Source organism: Myotis daubentonii, chromosome 5 (assembly GCF_963259705.1).
Source record: "Myotis daubentonii chromosome 5, mMyoDau2.1, whole genome shotgun sequence".
Lineage (NCBI taxonomy): Eukaryota > Metazoa > Chordata > Mammalia > Chiroptera > Vespertilionidae > Myotis > Myotis daubentonii.
Genome location: NC_081844.1, coordinates 16,604,967 through 16,622,745, shown reverse-complemented (window position 1 = coordinate 16,622,745; position 17,779 = coordinate 16,604,967). Strand labels below are relative to the sequence as shown.

Below are 17,779 nucleotides of genomic sequence, written 5' to 3'. Positions count from 1 at the left end.
CAGCAGGGCAGCCCCAGGCTGGGTCTATTTATACACATCCCCAGCACCCAGAGGTTAAACTGCAGCCAGGATATGGCGCGGGGCCAGAGCCCTGCTATTTATAGCCTCTCAACAGACCCAGAGGAGCAGGGCATTTCAGAGGCCTCTTCCACACAGGCCTAGAAAGAACACAGCTCACAGGACACAGAACCCTCTTTCCCACAGCCCCCATCTGCACACACACACCAAAGACACACACACACACACACACACAAACACGCACACTCACACATGAATATATACTACACACACATGCATACTCACACACACATATATACACACACTAACATGCATATATACACATACATACACACGCACATACACTCACATATGCATATATACTACACACATATATACACACATACACACACATATATATACATACATACATGCACACGCGCTCACGCACATACATACACACTCACACACATGATCTAGACCTCTACACCCATCCTTGTGATGAGTGTGTCAGCTGAGAGTAGAAACAAAACAAAAAAAGAGGCCATAGCCCACTGGGGGGCTGGGCGAGAGAATTCAGCCAAATTCCATGGATTCATTCCAAGAGACCCTTGGGCTTTCCAGACTCCATATCAGGACTTTTTAAAGGACAAGCCTCTGTTGGACTTAAGCCCACAAACCCGAAGGCTCGTGCGTGGGAACCAGACAAGGGTGAGAGGCCCTGGCTGCACCTCCAGGACCAGCCGGGACCCTGGCTAGAGCAGGAAGCTTCCACGCTCACCCCAAACTGATGCTGGTCCAAAGGGGGGACTTGGAGGTGCTTCCAATAACCACAGGGTCCGAGCAAGGACACATCCTTGTGCAACCAAAGACCTCTTCCAACCCGAACGCTCCGTGGTGCGGGACACCTCCTAAGTCAGCCAGGGCGTCTGTGACGTATACCACTGACGTCACACACTTGGTCTCATATAGTGCAGCTGCGGTGGGCTCCGGCCGACCGATCCCAGGAATCCTGGGCCGAGATTCCCTCAGAAAGAAGCTGGGCCAACTCCCCGAGCAGAGGGGTGAGGGGGCCAAGCAGGACTGGGCGCCGCAGCCCTGGAGCACAGGGTACATTCCAGGAGACGCCCGAGGACGAGGCCTCATTCCCAGAGTCAGCCCAGAGAGGCTCTCCTGCCACCCCGACAGGCCAGCTGTGTCCTTAAAGTATCCAAGAAAGGAAGGCTTGGGGGGTCCCTAGTTCCCTTCCCTGTGGTGCCCACCCTGGGGGAGACACTGGGTGGAAGACAGGCCAGAAGGGAAGGGAGTGCCCTCCTTCCCGGGCATTTCTCCAGGTGCCCCTCTCCAGCCACCCATCGCCCCCGACTCCTCCATGGATCCCCAGGGTCCACGGGTCAGTAAATCCGGCCCGCAAGCGCGTGGAAAGAGGCCAGCTCCTCTCCTTCAAACCCACCTCCCACGCCACCCCGCCCAGCACTGAGTCCCATCGTAACACCTTTTTCCTTCTACATGTGAAATGTACCCCCAGTTCTCCCGTTCCTGGCTCCCCCACCTCCAGAATAACAAACAAAGGACGCCTCTGGCTCTTCCAACAGGCACAGATGTTCTACAGGCCTCCAAAACCGGCCCGCGCCCAGCTCGCCCGGCCACTCCGGCCACAGACACCTCAGAAGATGCACATGCTGTCCCTCCTTGAAGCACCGGCAATAAAGAGGGTGCTGGTGTTCATGTGGTCCCTCTGCCCGGGACCCCGCGGTGACATCCGGGTGGGCCTGGCTGCAGCCCGCGGGACCTCGGGAGCACCTGGCCCACAGGGTCCCTGGGTCCGGAGGCACCACCGGTGTCACTGGGCTGGGCCCCAGGCCGGCCCTCCTTCGAGGCCCAGCTCCCCATCCATCCTGTCATTCGCATGTGCTGTGTGAGGAGGCCTGACAGCATCGCGGCAGCACCTGAACGAGGAGGGAACGCGTCTTCCTGCAGGAATTACGTGCTCCTTCCACGAGTGTGGGGGTCGAGCTGCCCGTGATTCTCTGGTCTTTCCCGGCCACCAGGAAGCCCGGCGCTCCCCCGGCACTGCTCCCGGCCTTTCCGGGTGCTGGGCTTCTAACCGCCCTACCGTTTACACATAGTTTGATTTTAAACCGCCTCAATTCGCTGTGCGTATTTTTTTGGTGACAGGGTGTATATGTTTTACAAAGCAGGGCTTCCCCAACACCTGCAGCCAGCAATGGGGAGCAGCTCTCCGCTCAACTCCAGCAGCACCTGTTCCAAACCAGGGAGCCCATCCCTTCCGTGTGCACACGGCCCAGCGCTCCCCTGGGACAAAGAAGGGCTCCCCTTCCTGTGCAGCCCCCGTCCCACCCCCTGCCTGCCTGGCCCTTCTCACAAGGCGGTCTGCACCCACTGCCTCAACTTCTGCCTCCCTGCCAAGCCTCCCACTGTAATGGGCTTCCACCCTCCACACACACTCACATACACACACACACACACTCACACACTCACAAAAATACAGACTCTCACACTCTCACTCACACATATACACTCACACACCTGCAAACTTTCATACATGCACACCCTCACATACTCTCACAGTCACACATACCTACACACTCACACACATATATGCTCTCACGCCCTCTCACTCGCACACACACTCTGTGAGGCATCTTGCCACTCCCTCCCTCCCTCAGGAACCCCTCCTCTTCTGGGTTCTGGCCCACTGTCCCCTGGCTGTCCTGAGCCCCCCGAGCCTCCCTGTCGCAGGCTCCTCTTCCTGTGTCCCTCCGTTAAGACTTGGTGCTTCTCCTACCACCTCAGCACTGAGGATGCCAGATCGGCAGGCATCTCCTGCCTAGACTCCCTCGTGGGCTCTACCAGCCTTCCCACCCCACCTCATTCACTGCCGTGGCTTTAATCACCAGCGAGGCTCCCAGCAAGTCCCAACCCACCTCTCTGCTCTGGCCCCTGCACTGAGCGCCAAGCCCACGCATCCAGGCACCTCCAACACCGCACACCCAACACCCCACACATGCTGAATGGCCCCATCGCCCTGTAGTTATTCACCCAGGAAACACTGTGGTCACCAGCCATGTATCCATCCGAGTGATGTCTGTGCCATGCTCACCACACGCCAGGCTCCACATGCAGGACGGGGTGAGGGCTAACAAAACAGAAACGGCTTTGCCTCCAGGGAACTTCGACCAGTCACCCAGTCCTGTCAAGTCTACTTACCAATCAGCTCTGAAACGACACACCCCCCTCATCGCCACAGCCGCTATCGTAGCCCAGGCCCGTGTGCTACACGGGGACGAAGGCAGCTCGACCAGATCCCAGCCTGACATGCATGTGCTGGGTGACCTCAGGCGGGTCACTTCTATTCCTGGCTCCGCATTTGGCAACAGGGATGGTAGCAGTGCCTACCTCGGTGCAGCCTTGCTGCGAGGATTAAGAGAGATGAACCACAGGATGGACGGTGCCTGGTAGATGGTAGGCACTCGCTTTCTGCACAATGTGAGCCCTGTTTCTCCAGCAGCCTCACTCGCCTCCCCACCGCGTGGCCCACACTCCGTACGTGCCCACCACCTGCCAGTTCCCTCCTGCCCTCCAGCCTTTGTATGTGCTTTTCCAGCTGACTTCCTCCCTGGCTTTCTCCCTCCCACTTTCCAAGGTTCAGCTCAAGGTCCCCCCTTCTCTGGACCCCTAGGCTAAGGGGGATGCCCCTCCCTCCCCTGTGCTCCCTCCTGGGGCGCCCTCGGCCCTTGTCCCACTGCCCTGGGACCACTGCTCTCCTGTCTGGTGTCCTTTCTGGACTGGATGCTCCTTAGGTGAAAAGAAAGCATTGTGCTCACTCCGCAGCACGCCCAGGCCTTAGAACCCGCACTGCATGCAAGAGGGCCCGATAAATGCTTAGCAACTAACAAGAAAAGCAAGAGAATCATAAAGAGGCAAATTTCAACTCACCGTAACAGCAGCAAAACCCTCCTAATAATTAGGCTGCACTTTTTAAACATATGCTAGTGGCCAGGCTCTGTGCTAAGCTTTGGACACACATCATGTAATCACAGTAACCCTGGGACACGGGTACTTTTATTCCTGTTTTACGGGTAAAGGGATGGAGACGCGGGACATTTAAAAATCTTGCTCCAGCGACAGACAGGAAGCCAAAAAGCCTGGATACAAACCCAGAACTCTCAGACCCCAGATGGGCTCGGCTCTTGATGGGGAAGAACCTGCCTACGTGCCCCTGGGAGCCCCTCCCTGACGGCCACATGACCTCATGGGGATATTGGGGGATTTCCGATAGAGGTGGGACTGGATTCCTGAAGAGCCCTTCCTCTTCCTGGCTCTAAGGGTCTATGATTTAAATTACCAGCTCCTTGGGTTTTCACTTTGGTCTCCCCAGGATGCTTAGCATGAGGCTGGGCACAGAGAAGGCAACAACAGGCCTGTGCTGAAGGAGGAAGGGAGGGAAGGAGGGAGGGAGGGAGAAAGGGAGGGAGGGAGGGAGGGAGGGAGGGATGTGGATGAGTTTATTCTGCACATGCCCAAGTCTTTGCTGGGCCCAGGATCGTAACCCAGCAGACCCAGGGGATGCGGGCAGGGAGGGCTCCCGTCCGTGACACCCGCAGGGGGCCATTCTTACCGGCACAGGTGGTCGGTCCGGCACACGCTGCGCAGGTCCAGGCAGTTGGGCTTCTCCTTGTCCTCGTAGGAGCAGCTGGGCAGGATGGTCTGCCGGCGGCGCTCGGCACACGCCTGGTCCTGGCAGGAGCAGAAGAGCATGCGGTAGGTGTACTCGCTGGGCACCCGGTCGAAGAACTGGCGCAGGGCCTTGTGGCACTTGCGGCGGTTGCAGCGCTCGGTGGGCGAGATCTCGCGGTTGCAGATGGAGATGTAGGAGGAGCGCAGCTTCTTGCAGTTCTCGTTCAGGTTGCAGGCCTTGGCCGCGTCCAGGCAGTGGTTGCTCTTGGCACTGACCGCCGGGTCCGCCCCGGTCCCTGGATGGGAGAGGAGAGAGGTCAGAGGGCTGCGCAGGCCTGGGACACCCCCCCTTCCACCGTGCCTGCTCTCTGGGGACACCCCTCAGCCTTCCCTACGCTCTGCCTCAGCTTCCTCGTCTGTGAAATGGGGCCACCTACCAGGGCCTCCCCTCGGGCATGGTGAGGGTTAAACAAGGATGGACAGGTCCATGCCGTGCTCGGGCAGCGCCTGGCACAGGGTACACACGTGTGGTGAGTACACATGTCCTAGGAGGAGGGCTGTTACTCCAGAGTCATATTTAAGACTCGTCACAGCAGAGAAGGTGAGCACTCGGTGTTTGTGCGCAGCTCTGTTCACACGTGTGGGAAATGGGGCAGGGACTGGCTCAGGATCACACGGCTAGGCGGCAGCTAAACCCAGACGGGCCGGCCCTGAGCACCACAGCAGCCCGCGAGAGCAGGCTTCCAGCAGGGACACCGCTGGCATTTAGGGGGGCACATTCTCACACGGGAGCTTCAGCAGCCAAGGCACAAACAGCACCCCTGCCACCCCTCTCCCCACCACCATGGGCACTGGAGCTGGCCTGCCTCACACAGTTCCAATGCCCCCCAGCGGGGCGGGGCGGGGCGGGACGGGGCGGGACGGGGCGGGGCGGGGTGGGGCAGGGCGGGACGGGTGCCACCATAGCTGGTTAGTGCCCAGACCCACTAACAAGAAAGCTCTGGGGGGAGCCTGGCGGTGCGAGGTGCAGGCTGAAGGCACGTCCCCGACTCTGCGGGGCTGAGCGCATGAGCAGCCACAGGGCAGACGTGCTGGCTGCTGGGCTCCGGAGTCAGTGCCATGGGTTTGAGCTTCGTGCCGCTGCCCGTGGGCACAAAGCAGGATCCCAGGAATCGCCAGGTCCCACCCCACAGGTCTCAGCTGTTCCACAGGGAGCACAGCACAGGGGCCAGGCGGCCTCCACCGCCAGCTCCTCCCACCTGCAGAGCGCCTGTCCGTCCTGATGACAGCCGGTGCGGGAGGCAGGGATCCAGTCCGCACATGCCCCTCAGGTGCTCTGGTGAGAGCGGATGGGCGATCACCTAACCCTGCTTCTTCACAGGTGGGGACACTGGGGCCCTGAGTGGACAGAGGGCTGGCCACGGTCACCCCGCATGCCGGCAGCAAACCAGAGGCGCCCAGATCCCACCACGGAATGCAGAGAACCAGCGGCTTGGGTTTTAGGGTGGGCCGTATCTTCTCAATTCATTCTTCACCCAACAAATGCTTTCTCATCCTTACTGAGCACCACCCCCGTTCTAGGCCCTGCAAGGAGGTGGGAAGGACGTGAGTGAGGCACCTGACACCTCGCCTCCCCTCCCATGGCCCCGCCCCCCTCCTCCCAGGAGCCTGAGCACTGCCAGCACGGGTCCGAGGTTCTGATCCCTGGGTCATTAGAGAGCACGTCCCACCTCTGCACAGCCCGCCCCTGCCAGGTGCTGTGTTGGATCAGAAGTGTAAGAGGGGCTCCCATTCTCGAAAGCTCATCAGTCCAGCCAGGAAACCAAGAGGCAGGCACAGTCCTAGGAGTCAGACTGAGCCTCTCTGTCTGCTCCTGGCCCTGCTGCTCATCAGCTGTGGCCTTGGGCAAGGGCTGTACCCCCCTTTCCTCAGTTTCCCTGTCTACTAAACAGTACCTGCCTCAGAGCATTCTACAGGCACGAATGAGGTCTCTCGTTGTTGTCTCTCTCCCGCATGATAATTTTGCCCAGTCTGCTAGAACATTCCCTTTGGTTACGGCATCGTCCATCTTTAAGGAAACATGGCTAAGCTACCACCCTATTTTTCTGCTCCCCTTTAAAGCAAACCCTCAAACCAGTCATCTATACCAGCGTCTCCTTTTCCCTTCCCATTCTGTCCTGATCCCACTGCAGGCTGGTGTTTGCCTCACTCCCACCGTGTCCGTGGTCAGGGACCCCTCGGCCCGCTGGACACAGCCGGTCGCTCCCTCCACCCTCTCCTCGTGGCTGCCGATCCTCCTGCTGCCTCCCCGTGCTCCCCCACCTGCTCTGCTGGTCCTGTCTTCTCCACCAGGCTCAGCCCCACTATCCCTGCACCCGCTTCCCAGGGCCCTCATATCACCTCACAGCCTTAACTGTCATCAATAATTCCCAACCAGACCTCCCCACTGAACCCCAGAATCATGTTCACCTGCCTGCTTGCTAGTTCCACCTGAAAGGCTGGCACCGCATCCCAAACTTCACATGCCCCCAAACCAAACCTCATATGTCCCCCCAGGCTGTGCCCCCCGGTCTCCTTCATCCCTCTGAAAACGCCGCACCCTTCCAGGGCTCAGGCCGAAAATCTCGGTGCTTCCCGGATTCCTCTCTCAGTCACACACCACGTCAGAATAACCTGGCAGTTCTACCTCCAGAATACATCCGGAATCCATCCACCTCTCCCCACCACGGCTGCCACCTTGGCCCCAGCCACCACCAGCTGCTGTGGGCTGGGAAGGCCTCCTGCCCAGCTCCCCTCCCCTCAAAACCATCCTCTCATCACAGAAGCAAGCGTTCTAGAACCTGAGGCAGAGAAAAGATCCTGGCCCCGGAGCCCCCGTGACTTCCCATCTCATTCAGAGGCCTTGGCATGGCCTGGGCTGTCCAACACGAGCCACACGTGGCCATGGGCCTGAAATGTGGCTCGTTTACAATGGGGTGTCCACACCAGATTTTGAGTATTTTACACAAAAAAAGTGTAAAGCATTTCACTAACAATATTTTACTTTGATCACATGTTGAAGTGATAATAGTCTGGAGATATTGTATTAAACAAATGTATTATTAATTTCACTTGGCTCGGCCGGTGTTGCTCAGTGGTTGGGCATCGACCTGTGAACCAGGAGGTCACAGTTCGATTCCCAGTCAGGGCACCTGCCAGGTTTCAGGCTTGGTCCCCAGTGGGGGTTGGGGGTGTGCCGCGGGGGTGCAGGAGGCAGCCAATCAATGATTCTGTCTCATTGATGTTTCTATCTCACCCTCTCCCTTTCTCTCTCTGAAATCAATAAACACAGATCTTTTTTAAAATAATTTAAAAATTAAATAACTTAACTTCACCTGTTTCTTTTTACTTTTTAATGTGATACTAAAAAATTTAGAATTACGTATGTGACATATTATACAGGGTGAGGCAAAAGTAGGTTTACAGTTGTTCAACAGAAAATAACACAATAATCCTATATAATAAAAGGCTAACATGGAAATAGATCAAACAGCGGAACAACCAAACAACCAGTTGCTATGATGGGGGCGCCAGAACATGGGCAGCAGGTGGTAGAGCATGGAACATGGCGGGCATCGGCCGAGGCAGGATGGTGGAGCAGGTGAGCGGGAGCACCAGACCAAGGAGGGGCACCGGTCACTGTCATCGGAGTGAGCCTCTGGTGGTTACTGAAAATTCTTTGCTCCCGCACACCGTGGTCCCACCTGGTGCTTGCATCTGCTGCCGGCGCCCGCCCCAATCAATTGGCACCATCAGCAGGTGCAAGCGGTGGCTGCTGGCCCTGATCGCCCCTAAGGGTTTCTCCACCTCCCCCTGCTCCTGAGGGGCGATTGCACCCACTGATGGGGCAGGCCTCAATTGCTCAGTACCGTCAGCCGGTGAGAGTGGGGCTGGCGCCATCAGTGCAGGAGCAGCGGCCTGCTGGCAGACAGGGAAGGGGGGGGCACGGAGGATGGGCCAAGACCTGCCCCTGTGCCCACCACAGCCTCTTGGCCCACAGTTCCTTTCAAGGTGCACAAATTCATGCCCTGGGCCCCTAGTTAATAAATAAGAATATAAGCATAAGCTCTGTGCTTTGTGTACTCACAACTATAAACCTACTTTGGCCCCACCCTGTATTTCTAGTAGCCAACGGTGCTCTATGACCTTATCTCCTACTCCTTCCCCTGCTCACTTACTCCATCCGTTCCAGCTCACTGGTCTCCTTGGTGTTCCAGGAACTTCCCTGACCTCAGGGCCTTTGCACTCGCTGCTTCCTCTGTCTGAAAAGGTCTCCCCCACCCCCATGACCATTCCTCACTTCTTTAAGGCCTCTGCTCAGATGTTACTTTATCTGTGGGTCGTTCCTGATACACAATAACAAGTCACTCCCTTTCCCGACTCTGATCTGTTTTCCCACAGCACTCATCACACCTGCCTCAGTGTGGACTGACTTCCTCATTTGTTTGTATCAAATATAAGCTCCATGAAGGCAGCGGCTTTGTCCGTTGTGCTCACTGTACCGTATCCATATTTCCCAGCACATGAGGCATGGTGGGTGCTGAATAAGCATTTGATGAGTGAAAAACTAAATGTACTTAGAACAGTATCTAGTTCACAGTAAGTGTTCAAAGAGTGTTGGTTAACGTTACGAAGGAAGCCCAGCTGACAGAGGGCCGGGAACAGTGGTCCATACATGACCACGTGTGGTCAAGTACCGATGTGGATCCCAGCCCAGAAGGCTCAGAAGAGAAAGTCAGGGTCAATCGGTGAAGACGAGCCATCACCCCTCACCCTGCCTCACCGCCAGCAGCCCTGCAAAGGCAGACAGCAAACTCCCTCTCTTCTTGTCAAAACAAAAGGAGAATTAAGGCAGGAAGGGAATCAAGGTTTGTTTTCCCACTCATTCGATTAACAAATCCTTATTGAGGGCCTACTATGTGCTGGCATTTCCCCAGAGACGCAGATAGAGACAGAGGAACAGGCTGTGCACGGAGGAAGTCAGAGAGAAAAGCGTCCTGCCCAGACCAGGGTCAGAGGAAGTGGCATCCCTGCTGAAACCTGCGGGATGAGTCAGAGCGAGAAGAGAGAGAGGAAGGGGGACCCAGACAGGGGGAGCTGACAGCACTCAGCGCCTGGAGGTGGAGACTGAAGGAGGGACCAGCAGAGAGGACTCTGGAAGCTGAGCAATGGCTTTCCAGTCACATGGGGCATGGGGCCCCCCTAGCAGTTCCCTGAGCTGCTGCCAAACCATTCTGCCCCCGCCAGGCAAGGACCAAGGGTGCCTGTCTACACAAAGGCCACTCTGGAGGCCTGGCCTCTCAGGGAGGGTCCCCCTGACCCGCCAGGGGGTTCCTTCCCGTTCAGATGCCGCCGGCAGAAGGGAAGCGCGAAGCAGCCTGGGCCGAGGTGGAGACGAGCGAGGACAGAAAGAGACCCCAGAGAGGGGCAGGGCGACAACCACAAACGGAACGGCAGCTAATTTAGGGCCTCTGCCACTCCCAGGTCCCCCAGGTGCTCCGTTCCGCTCCTCTCAGCGTGTTGCTGAGCTAATGCCGGTGCAATTATAGCCTCGTGGCTTCCATTTGGAGCTTGAATAGTGTCAGCTTTTGCTACGGGCTGGCAGATGTAAACCCCTGGGCCAAAACTTGGTAAATTTCCTAGAAAAAAAAATACAAGAAACAAACAAAGGGGCAATAGTAACCGTAACTGCCTAGTTACCAGGAAGATGTCCCTTCTGATCCTCCCGGAGTGGGTCCAGGGGGCAGTGGGCCCGAGGACGGGGCCCCCACTCCCGTGGGAAGAGGCCGGGAGCTGGCCTGGGGTCCGCTGTCCTTGGGAGGAGGCACGTGTGGGGCGGGCAGGCTGACCGGCAGCCCTCCCGCCATCACTGCCTCCACCCACGCTGAGGCGCCCCTCGGGTCCAGAAGGCTTGTTCTCCTCTTCGAGAGGCCCCACGGGGGAGCAAGGAGAAGGGGCTGGATTCCCAGCGTGGGCCCAGCCCCTAAACTGGAATGTCCAAAAAGCAGGATGGAGGCCCTGCTAGCAGCCGCCCCACCACCACCCACACACACACACACCCATACCCCACCCTGTCCCTACACAGAGAGGTGAGACCACACAGGAAGTTGCAGGACTCGGAGCTACTAACTCTTCCCAGGCCTGGGCAGACCCATCCTCCAGGCTCCTTCCCACTCCTCCCCACATGGGTGTCCCAGGCCCGTTGACAGCAGCCAGACGGGCAGACTCAGCCAAGGAGTAAATGGTGACTGACAGCTGCCCCAGGAGAGTGAGGCGGGACTTAGCCACACCTGGCACTTTCCAAAACCTACCAGCTCCAGCCCCTGGGGACTCATTCTAGCTTCTTCATCCCCTCCATTCCCCTCCCTAGGTGAGGGCAGGGGGGTGAGGGGGAGATAGACAACCACCAACAGAGGGGCTGCCCCCCCACACACAAGCCTCGCCCACCTCCCTGCTTCCCTCCCAGGTGCTGCCCTGAGCCAATGACCATCTGTCCCTAGAGCTTTAAACTGAATATCCGACATTTTCCTTGGCTACATAGCGAGCCCTGGTCCCCCAGGTATAGCCTATTCATTTTGGCCACGTACTCCTTTAAATCCCTTACTCCTTAAGTTAAGCGAAATGTTTAAATTTCTTCAAGTGACTCACTTTTTAAATGTTTCAATACCTACCTGGATTTGTCCTAAATGATAAGATCTACATTAGTTCTGAATTTGTCTAATATGTGTTCCGATGCATTGCTATTCAAACACATATATGTATTCTCACGCTCATAGCCCATCCCGGCATCGGTGCACGTGCACTCGAAGGGAACTGACTGACCTACAGTTCAGGCTCTTAAACGTTGGTGCATTGTGACCTGCCTCTTACACACGGATGCACGCCCCCACCCCACCCCCGACCCGGCTCACTGTGTTGGGAGCTCCATGGCTGGAGCCCAGGACCCTGGATTTCCCAAGCTCCCCCCAGTTCTGAGCTCACCCTTCAAAACTGGAGAACTGGTGACTTAGAGGAGAGCCGAGCTGCCCATGGCTGCTCCCCAAACATGCACACGCCGCCCAGCACACAATTTACCAAGTCACCCTCTGAAGAAGGCGGTGTGTGGCCTGTGTGGCAGAGCCTGCCCCTGGGGGTGCACTAGGGGGTGATCAAGGTAGACTTTCCAACCACAATAGGAGCAGGAACGGTATCGGAGACACCTCCAAGCCAGTGGAGCCAGGTGTGTCAACTCCCCTTCCGGCCTTCCAGCCACCTGCCAGCCTGGTCCCTCACCCCTAATCCCGTGCCCAGCTGCAATGCCCAGGCCCAGGCCCACTCTGGGCCCCTGAGCCATGCTCGGCAGCTCTTCCACAAAAGTGGGAGTCAGAGACCCGGGCCCAGCTTGTGAAACCCTGACAGACCTGACCCTCTCTGGGCCTCATGTCCTCACCTCAAACTACATGGTCTCCTACATTTTGTGACTCCCCTGCCCACCCACCTTCCCCTACACACACACACACACACACACACACGCACACACGCACACACGCACACACGCGCGGGAGAAAGGTCCTTGTCCCACCCCTTTTCCTATGAGCAGGCTGAAAGAAGGTCCAGCCTGGCCCTGTGCAAAACAGCCCATATGCACACAGCAGCACACACATACAGGCAGAGCTCACACCACACCCGCCTCCAGACACAGCACCCAAATCCCTGTCGATTAGCAGCCAGCCAAACAAACAGCTGTCAGTCAGCAAACACTTTCATCTACTAACTACGTGCCCTGGAAATCCAGCTGCGGGCTACAGCGACAGAGCCCCGCTCTCCAGGAACTTTAATTCCCGTGAGAAGAAACTGGTAGCGAACACATAACAAATTAACAAGGCGATCTACAGTGTGATAAGTGCGATGAAGAAAATACAATAAGGGAATTCAGAAAACAATGACTGGCAGGATGAGGGAGGGCCTGTCCTCGGAGGTGACATCCAAGATGAGACAGAATGATGGAAGGGTGAAACGTGCAAAGCATCCAAGGTAGGAAAACCCCAAGTAACAGGAAGAGCCCGTCAAAGGTCCTGAGACAGCCAGGAGCTTGGCGTGTTCACAGGCAGAAGGAAGGGTAAGGCGGCTGGAGCTTCCCGAATGAAGCAAAGAGAAGAGAAGGGACAGTCAGGGGAGATCACGTGGGAACTGCAGGGTGGGGTAAGAACTTCAGATGTTACTCTAAGATGCAAAGTTCCTGGAGGGTTTTAAGGAGGGGCATCTGCTTGTGGACACATGGAAGACTGAGGACACATGAGGGGTCCGGCCTGAAGAGGAAGCCAGCTAAGGACTGCTGCAGTAGCAGGCGGAAGATGGTGGCAGCTTAGAGATGTGGTGGCTGCAGAGAGGGCAAAAATGAGCCCATTCTGTATGCACAGGGTGGGGCAAAAGTACATTGACAGTTGTGAGTATTCAAGACACAGAGTTAATTCTTGTCTTGTCATTATTTATTAGCTAGAGGCCTGGTGCATGAAATTCAGGCAGGCCGGGGGATCCCTCAGCCTGGCCTGCGCCTTCTCACAGTCCAGTCGGGGAGTCTTCAAAGGGATGTCCGACTGACAGCTTAGGCTCGGTCCCCAGGGAGTGGGCCTAAGCCAGCAGTAGGGCATCCCTAGCGCTGCTGTGGAGGCGGGAGAGGCTCCCACCACCACCACTGCACTCGCCAGCTGTGAGCCTGGCTCAGGGCTTCTGGCTGAGCAACATTCCCCCTGTGGGAGTGCACTGACCACCAGGGGGGCAGATCCTGCATCGAGCGTCTTCCCCCTGGTGGTCAGTGCACATCATAGCAACCAGTCATTCCTCCATTCGGTCTATTTGCATATTAACCTTTTATTACATAGGATTATTGTATTATTTTCCATACGAACAGCTTCAAACCTACTTTTGCCCAGCCCTGTATTTAGAGATAAAGCCAAACGGGTAGGTTAGCTGCTGAATGAGAAGGGAAAGAGAACTCAAGGTTTTGGTCTGGGCACCAGGATGATGGAATTGTTTTGTGAAACAGGAAGATTTGGGAGGAAGGAGGGAAGACTAAATGGATATTTCTGTGTTGACTTAAGTTTGAGACACCCATTTGCTGTCCCAGTGAAGATGTTGAAAAGGCAGAAGGACAGAGTCTGGCTTTCAGGGAGGCGTCTGAGCTACAGACATCAGCAGAGCCTCACTGACTAGAACAGGGGTGGGCAAACTTTTTGACTCGAGTGCCACAATGGGTTCTTAAACTGGACCAGAGGGCTGGAACAAAAGCATGGATGGAGTGTTTGTGTGAACTAATATAAACTCAAAGTAAACATCATTACATAAAAGGGTACGGTCTTTTTTTTTTTTAGTTTTATCCATTTCAAACAGGCTGGATCCGGCCCGTGGGCCGTAGTTTGTCCACGGCTGGACTAGAAGCTATTTAAAACTACAGAACTAAATGGGGGGGGGGGGGAGGCAGGACAGAGCTCCAGGGAACACCACTTGCTGGGAACGGGAAGGCATGGAGCATGAGTTGGTGGAAATCGAGAGACCCCAATGTCATGAAAGCCAAGGCAAGAGCTTCAAAAGGAAGGGCAGTCAACTGAGTCCAGATCATGGGGGTCATAAGGGTGAGCATTCAACAATGAGGTGCAGAGTGAGCAGATGCTAATAGGGCTGGAGGGAAGGCAGGAGGCGGGAGGAAGAGCGAGGGCCCGCCTGCCCACCTCCGGCCCTCAGGAGGCATCCATGCCCAGCCCTCCCTCAGGATTCGTTTGCTTCCTCAGCACCCACTATGCGTGAAGCCCACTGGAGAAATGAAGAGAACTGCCTACGCTTCCATTCTAGCGCAGGTGACAGTATAATAAAGTGACACTGGACACCCTCCCCTGGCCTGAGGCTCCCTCCCTGCCTCACAGGCATCCCTCTGCCTGCTCAGGGCTGGGCTTGTCATTAGGAGCAGGGACTCTGGCCCAGCAGTGGCCTGGGAGGCGGACCACCACAGGCCAAGCGAGCTTGCACAGGTATGCAACCTCTGAGCCTCTTTTCCTCGTCTGCAAAATGGGGATACAACACCTGCCCGGACTACCCTCAGGACCACGCTAAAGACTACTCTGGAAAGTGTAGGCAAAAATGCTCACATGGCCCTAGCTGGTTTGGCTCAGTGGATAGAGTGTCGGCCTGCAGACTGAAGGGTCCCAGGTTCGATTCCAGTCAAGGGCACATGCCTGGGTTGTGGGCTTGATCCCCAGTAGGGGGCGTGCAGGAGGCAACCAATCAATGAGTTCTCATCACTGATGTTTCTATCTCTCTCTCTCTCTCTCTCTCTCTCTCTCTCTCCCTTCCTCTCTGAAATCAATAAAAAATATATTTTTAAAAACGCTCACGTGGTTTCCAGCCCATAGCACGTGTGCCACAAATGCTGTTTAAGAGCGAGAGTCGTGGCCGGAAGACCCTCCCCTCCATCTCTTGGTTTCGTCGGGGCCCTGCTAGCAGAGGCCGGCCCCATGTGCTGTTGCTCCAGCCTCCCATACCACACCCCAAAAGATAAAAGTCCCAGTCGCCCCACAGGAGAACAAGAGGCGGCCTTGGAGCTCGTCCAGGAAGCCTAAGAGAGTGGGGAGGGGGCCTTTCTCACCAGGAGCCGGGGCAGAAAGCAGAGCGGCAGCTTCCCCGGGAGGCGACCAGCCAGCCCAGCACGCCTGGCCTGCCAGGCCTCTGTCCTCACTCCAGGCACAGGGATCCCTGCTGGACCAGCGTGTAGTCCAGGCTTCCTTATACCCTGGATTTCCCCTCAAACGTTCCCCTCCCCTCCAGCCCCACACAGCCCGAGCCACACACCCCCCCAGGGCATTTTGGAAGCAGGCCAACCCACCAAAGGTCAATCTGATGAATGGCAAATTCATTGAAAATCAATTCGGAAAAAAATCAATTACCTTTTAATATCATTTTACATTTTGTCAAATTTTAACCACTTGTCAGAATTCTTTCACTAATTCTTCAAAAAGCATATTCATCTTATTTGTGTTTTTACTGATTAAAATTTCATTATTTCACATTTGAAGGGACTTCTTCACCCACTTTGGAGGGCTCTATGTCCTTTTAAATATAGTTTGGGTGGTTAGTTTTTTAATATTTAGAATTTTAAGCATTTTCACACCAATCCCCACAATGGTATATCAGCTTTAATTTTGTATTCAAAACCAAAATTGAGGCATTTCATATTGATGTGATACTAACTCCTTCATCCACATTTTTTTGTTGTTGTTAATCCTCACCCAGGGATATTTTTCCATTGACTTCTAGAGAGAGTGGAAGGGAGAGGGAGAGACAGAGAGAGAGACACATCGATTGGTTGTCTCCCTCAGGCACCTCGACCAGGGCCAGGGGTCAAGCCTGCAACCAAGAATCAAACCCAGGACCCTTCAGTCCGTGGGCCCAACTGGCTAGGGCTCATCCACCATTTTTATTGGTGTGAATGGACATAGCACTGGAGGCACCAAATCATAAAGTAATTTTGTTTACTGATAATGAATATATTTTTCTTGCCATTAGACATCTACATCAATTATGACCCCAAAACCTCAATTATACATTAAAATACAGCTATGAAAACCACTTGCAAAAATCTTCAGAAGCCATGAAAACCATTCAATGTAAATTTCTAAAAGCTTTTAAAATAACCAATTTTGGTAAATCAATAAATTTGGTGGCCGGTCATTTAGCAAACTGAGTTTAAAAGCAGTGGCCACTGGGCACCTCATGACGGGCTTTCTCCCCGCCATCTCTGTGCCATTTTTCCTCTGTGGGGTTCCTGCCACTAGTTCACCACCTAACTCCTCCTTGGGACTGTCACTGCCGACCTCGCCATCGCCCTGCCTGCCCTGGGAATGGCCTCACACCCGGCTTGTGGTCCCCTTCCCTCCCCTTCCCAGTGGCTCCCAGTCCTCTGTTCTGTCCCCTCGGTTTCCAGGCAGAAGGGCCCCTGTCCCACATGCTCTGGGTCCCATCTCTCCGCCTTCTCTAGGACATCACTCCTGAAATTACCCCTTTTCTCCCTGCCCTTCAGCTTCTCCCACTCCAGGGGTCATTCCCAAAGCAGCCACAGCCACCTTCACTGCCCATCTCAGAACACGCCGCTGTCCATCTCCATCCCTGCTGCTGTCCTGGGACGTCCCCCTGCGACGGCCTCTAACTGCTCTCCCACTTCCCATCTCGCCATGCCCCTCGGCCCCACGATCCACTCTCCATGGTGCAAGTGTAATCTTTTCAAATTCGTAAATCGCACTGTGCTACTCGAGTGTCTACACCCTCCCAGGGGCTCTCATCACTCTTAGAGTGAAATCCAAACTCCACCACTGGCCTGCAGCATCTGGCCCAGGATCCATGGGCCGGCCCCTGCCCGCCTCCGTGCCCACCTCCCAAACCATGGCCTCCGTCTCATTCCCTGGGCCCAGCCACGCCGTCTGCCTGAAGTCCCACCCTCCACCCCAGGCTGTTCCCTCTGCAGTCCCCGGCCCTCCCCATGGCTGGGAGGCCTATTTTGACATTCCCAGTCAGGAGTACCCACCACCTCTCTCATCACCTGATGTTATTTCTCTGTTTAGCTTTCATCACTATGTACATGTGTGCTGTTTTCTGCTTTTCTCTGTCTCGGGCGGATCAAGCCTAAGCTCCATGAGAACAAGACTCCTCTGTCTTGTTCACGGACGTAGCCTCAGCACCTAGGTCAGCACGTGGCACTCAAGGGACACTGAGTGAAAACCTGGGGCATAGTGTCTCTCTCTCTCTCTCTCTCTCTCTCTCTCTCTCTCTCTCTTTCTCTCTCTCTCTCTCACACACACACACACACACACACACACACACACCCAATACACATACCATACCCCATATCACACACACACATCACCCCACATACACAACACACATACACAAAACCACAGATACACACACACACACACACACACCAATTCACACACACACCAGCACCCCAACACACACACACAAAACCACAAACACACCCCACCCCCTATACACCACATACACACACCATCCCATAGAC

At 55.5% G+C, this 17,779-nt stretch overlaps 1 protein-coding gene across 2 annotated transcripts in view; it reads right to left on the bottom strand.

Annotated features, from left to right (window-relative positions):
* GFRA2 (GDNF family receptor alpha 2) overlaps positions 1-17,779 on the bottom strand; it is a 91,337-nt gene that overhangs the window by 53,549 nt on the left and 20,009 nt on the right. For both annotated transcript variants that reach the window (XM_059696048.1, XM_059696050.1), the window contains one exon: positions 4,640-4,994. In XM_059696048.1, the coding sequence (XP_059552031.1) occupies positions 4,640-4,994 (355 nt within the window). The remainder of the gene's footprint in view (positions 1-4,639; positions 4,995-17,779) is intronic.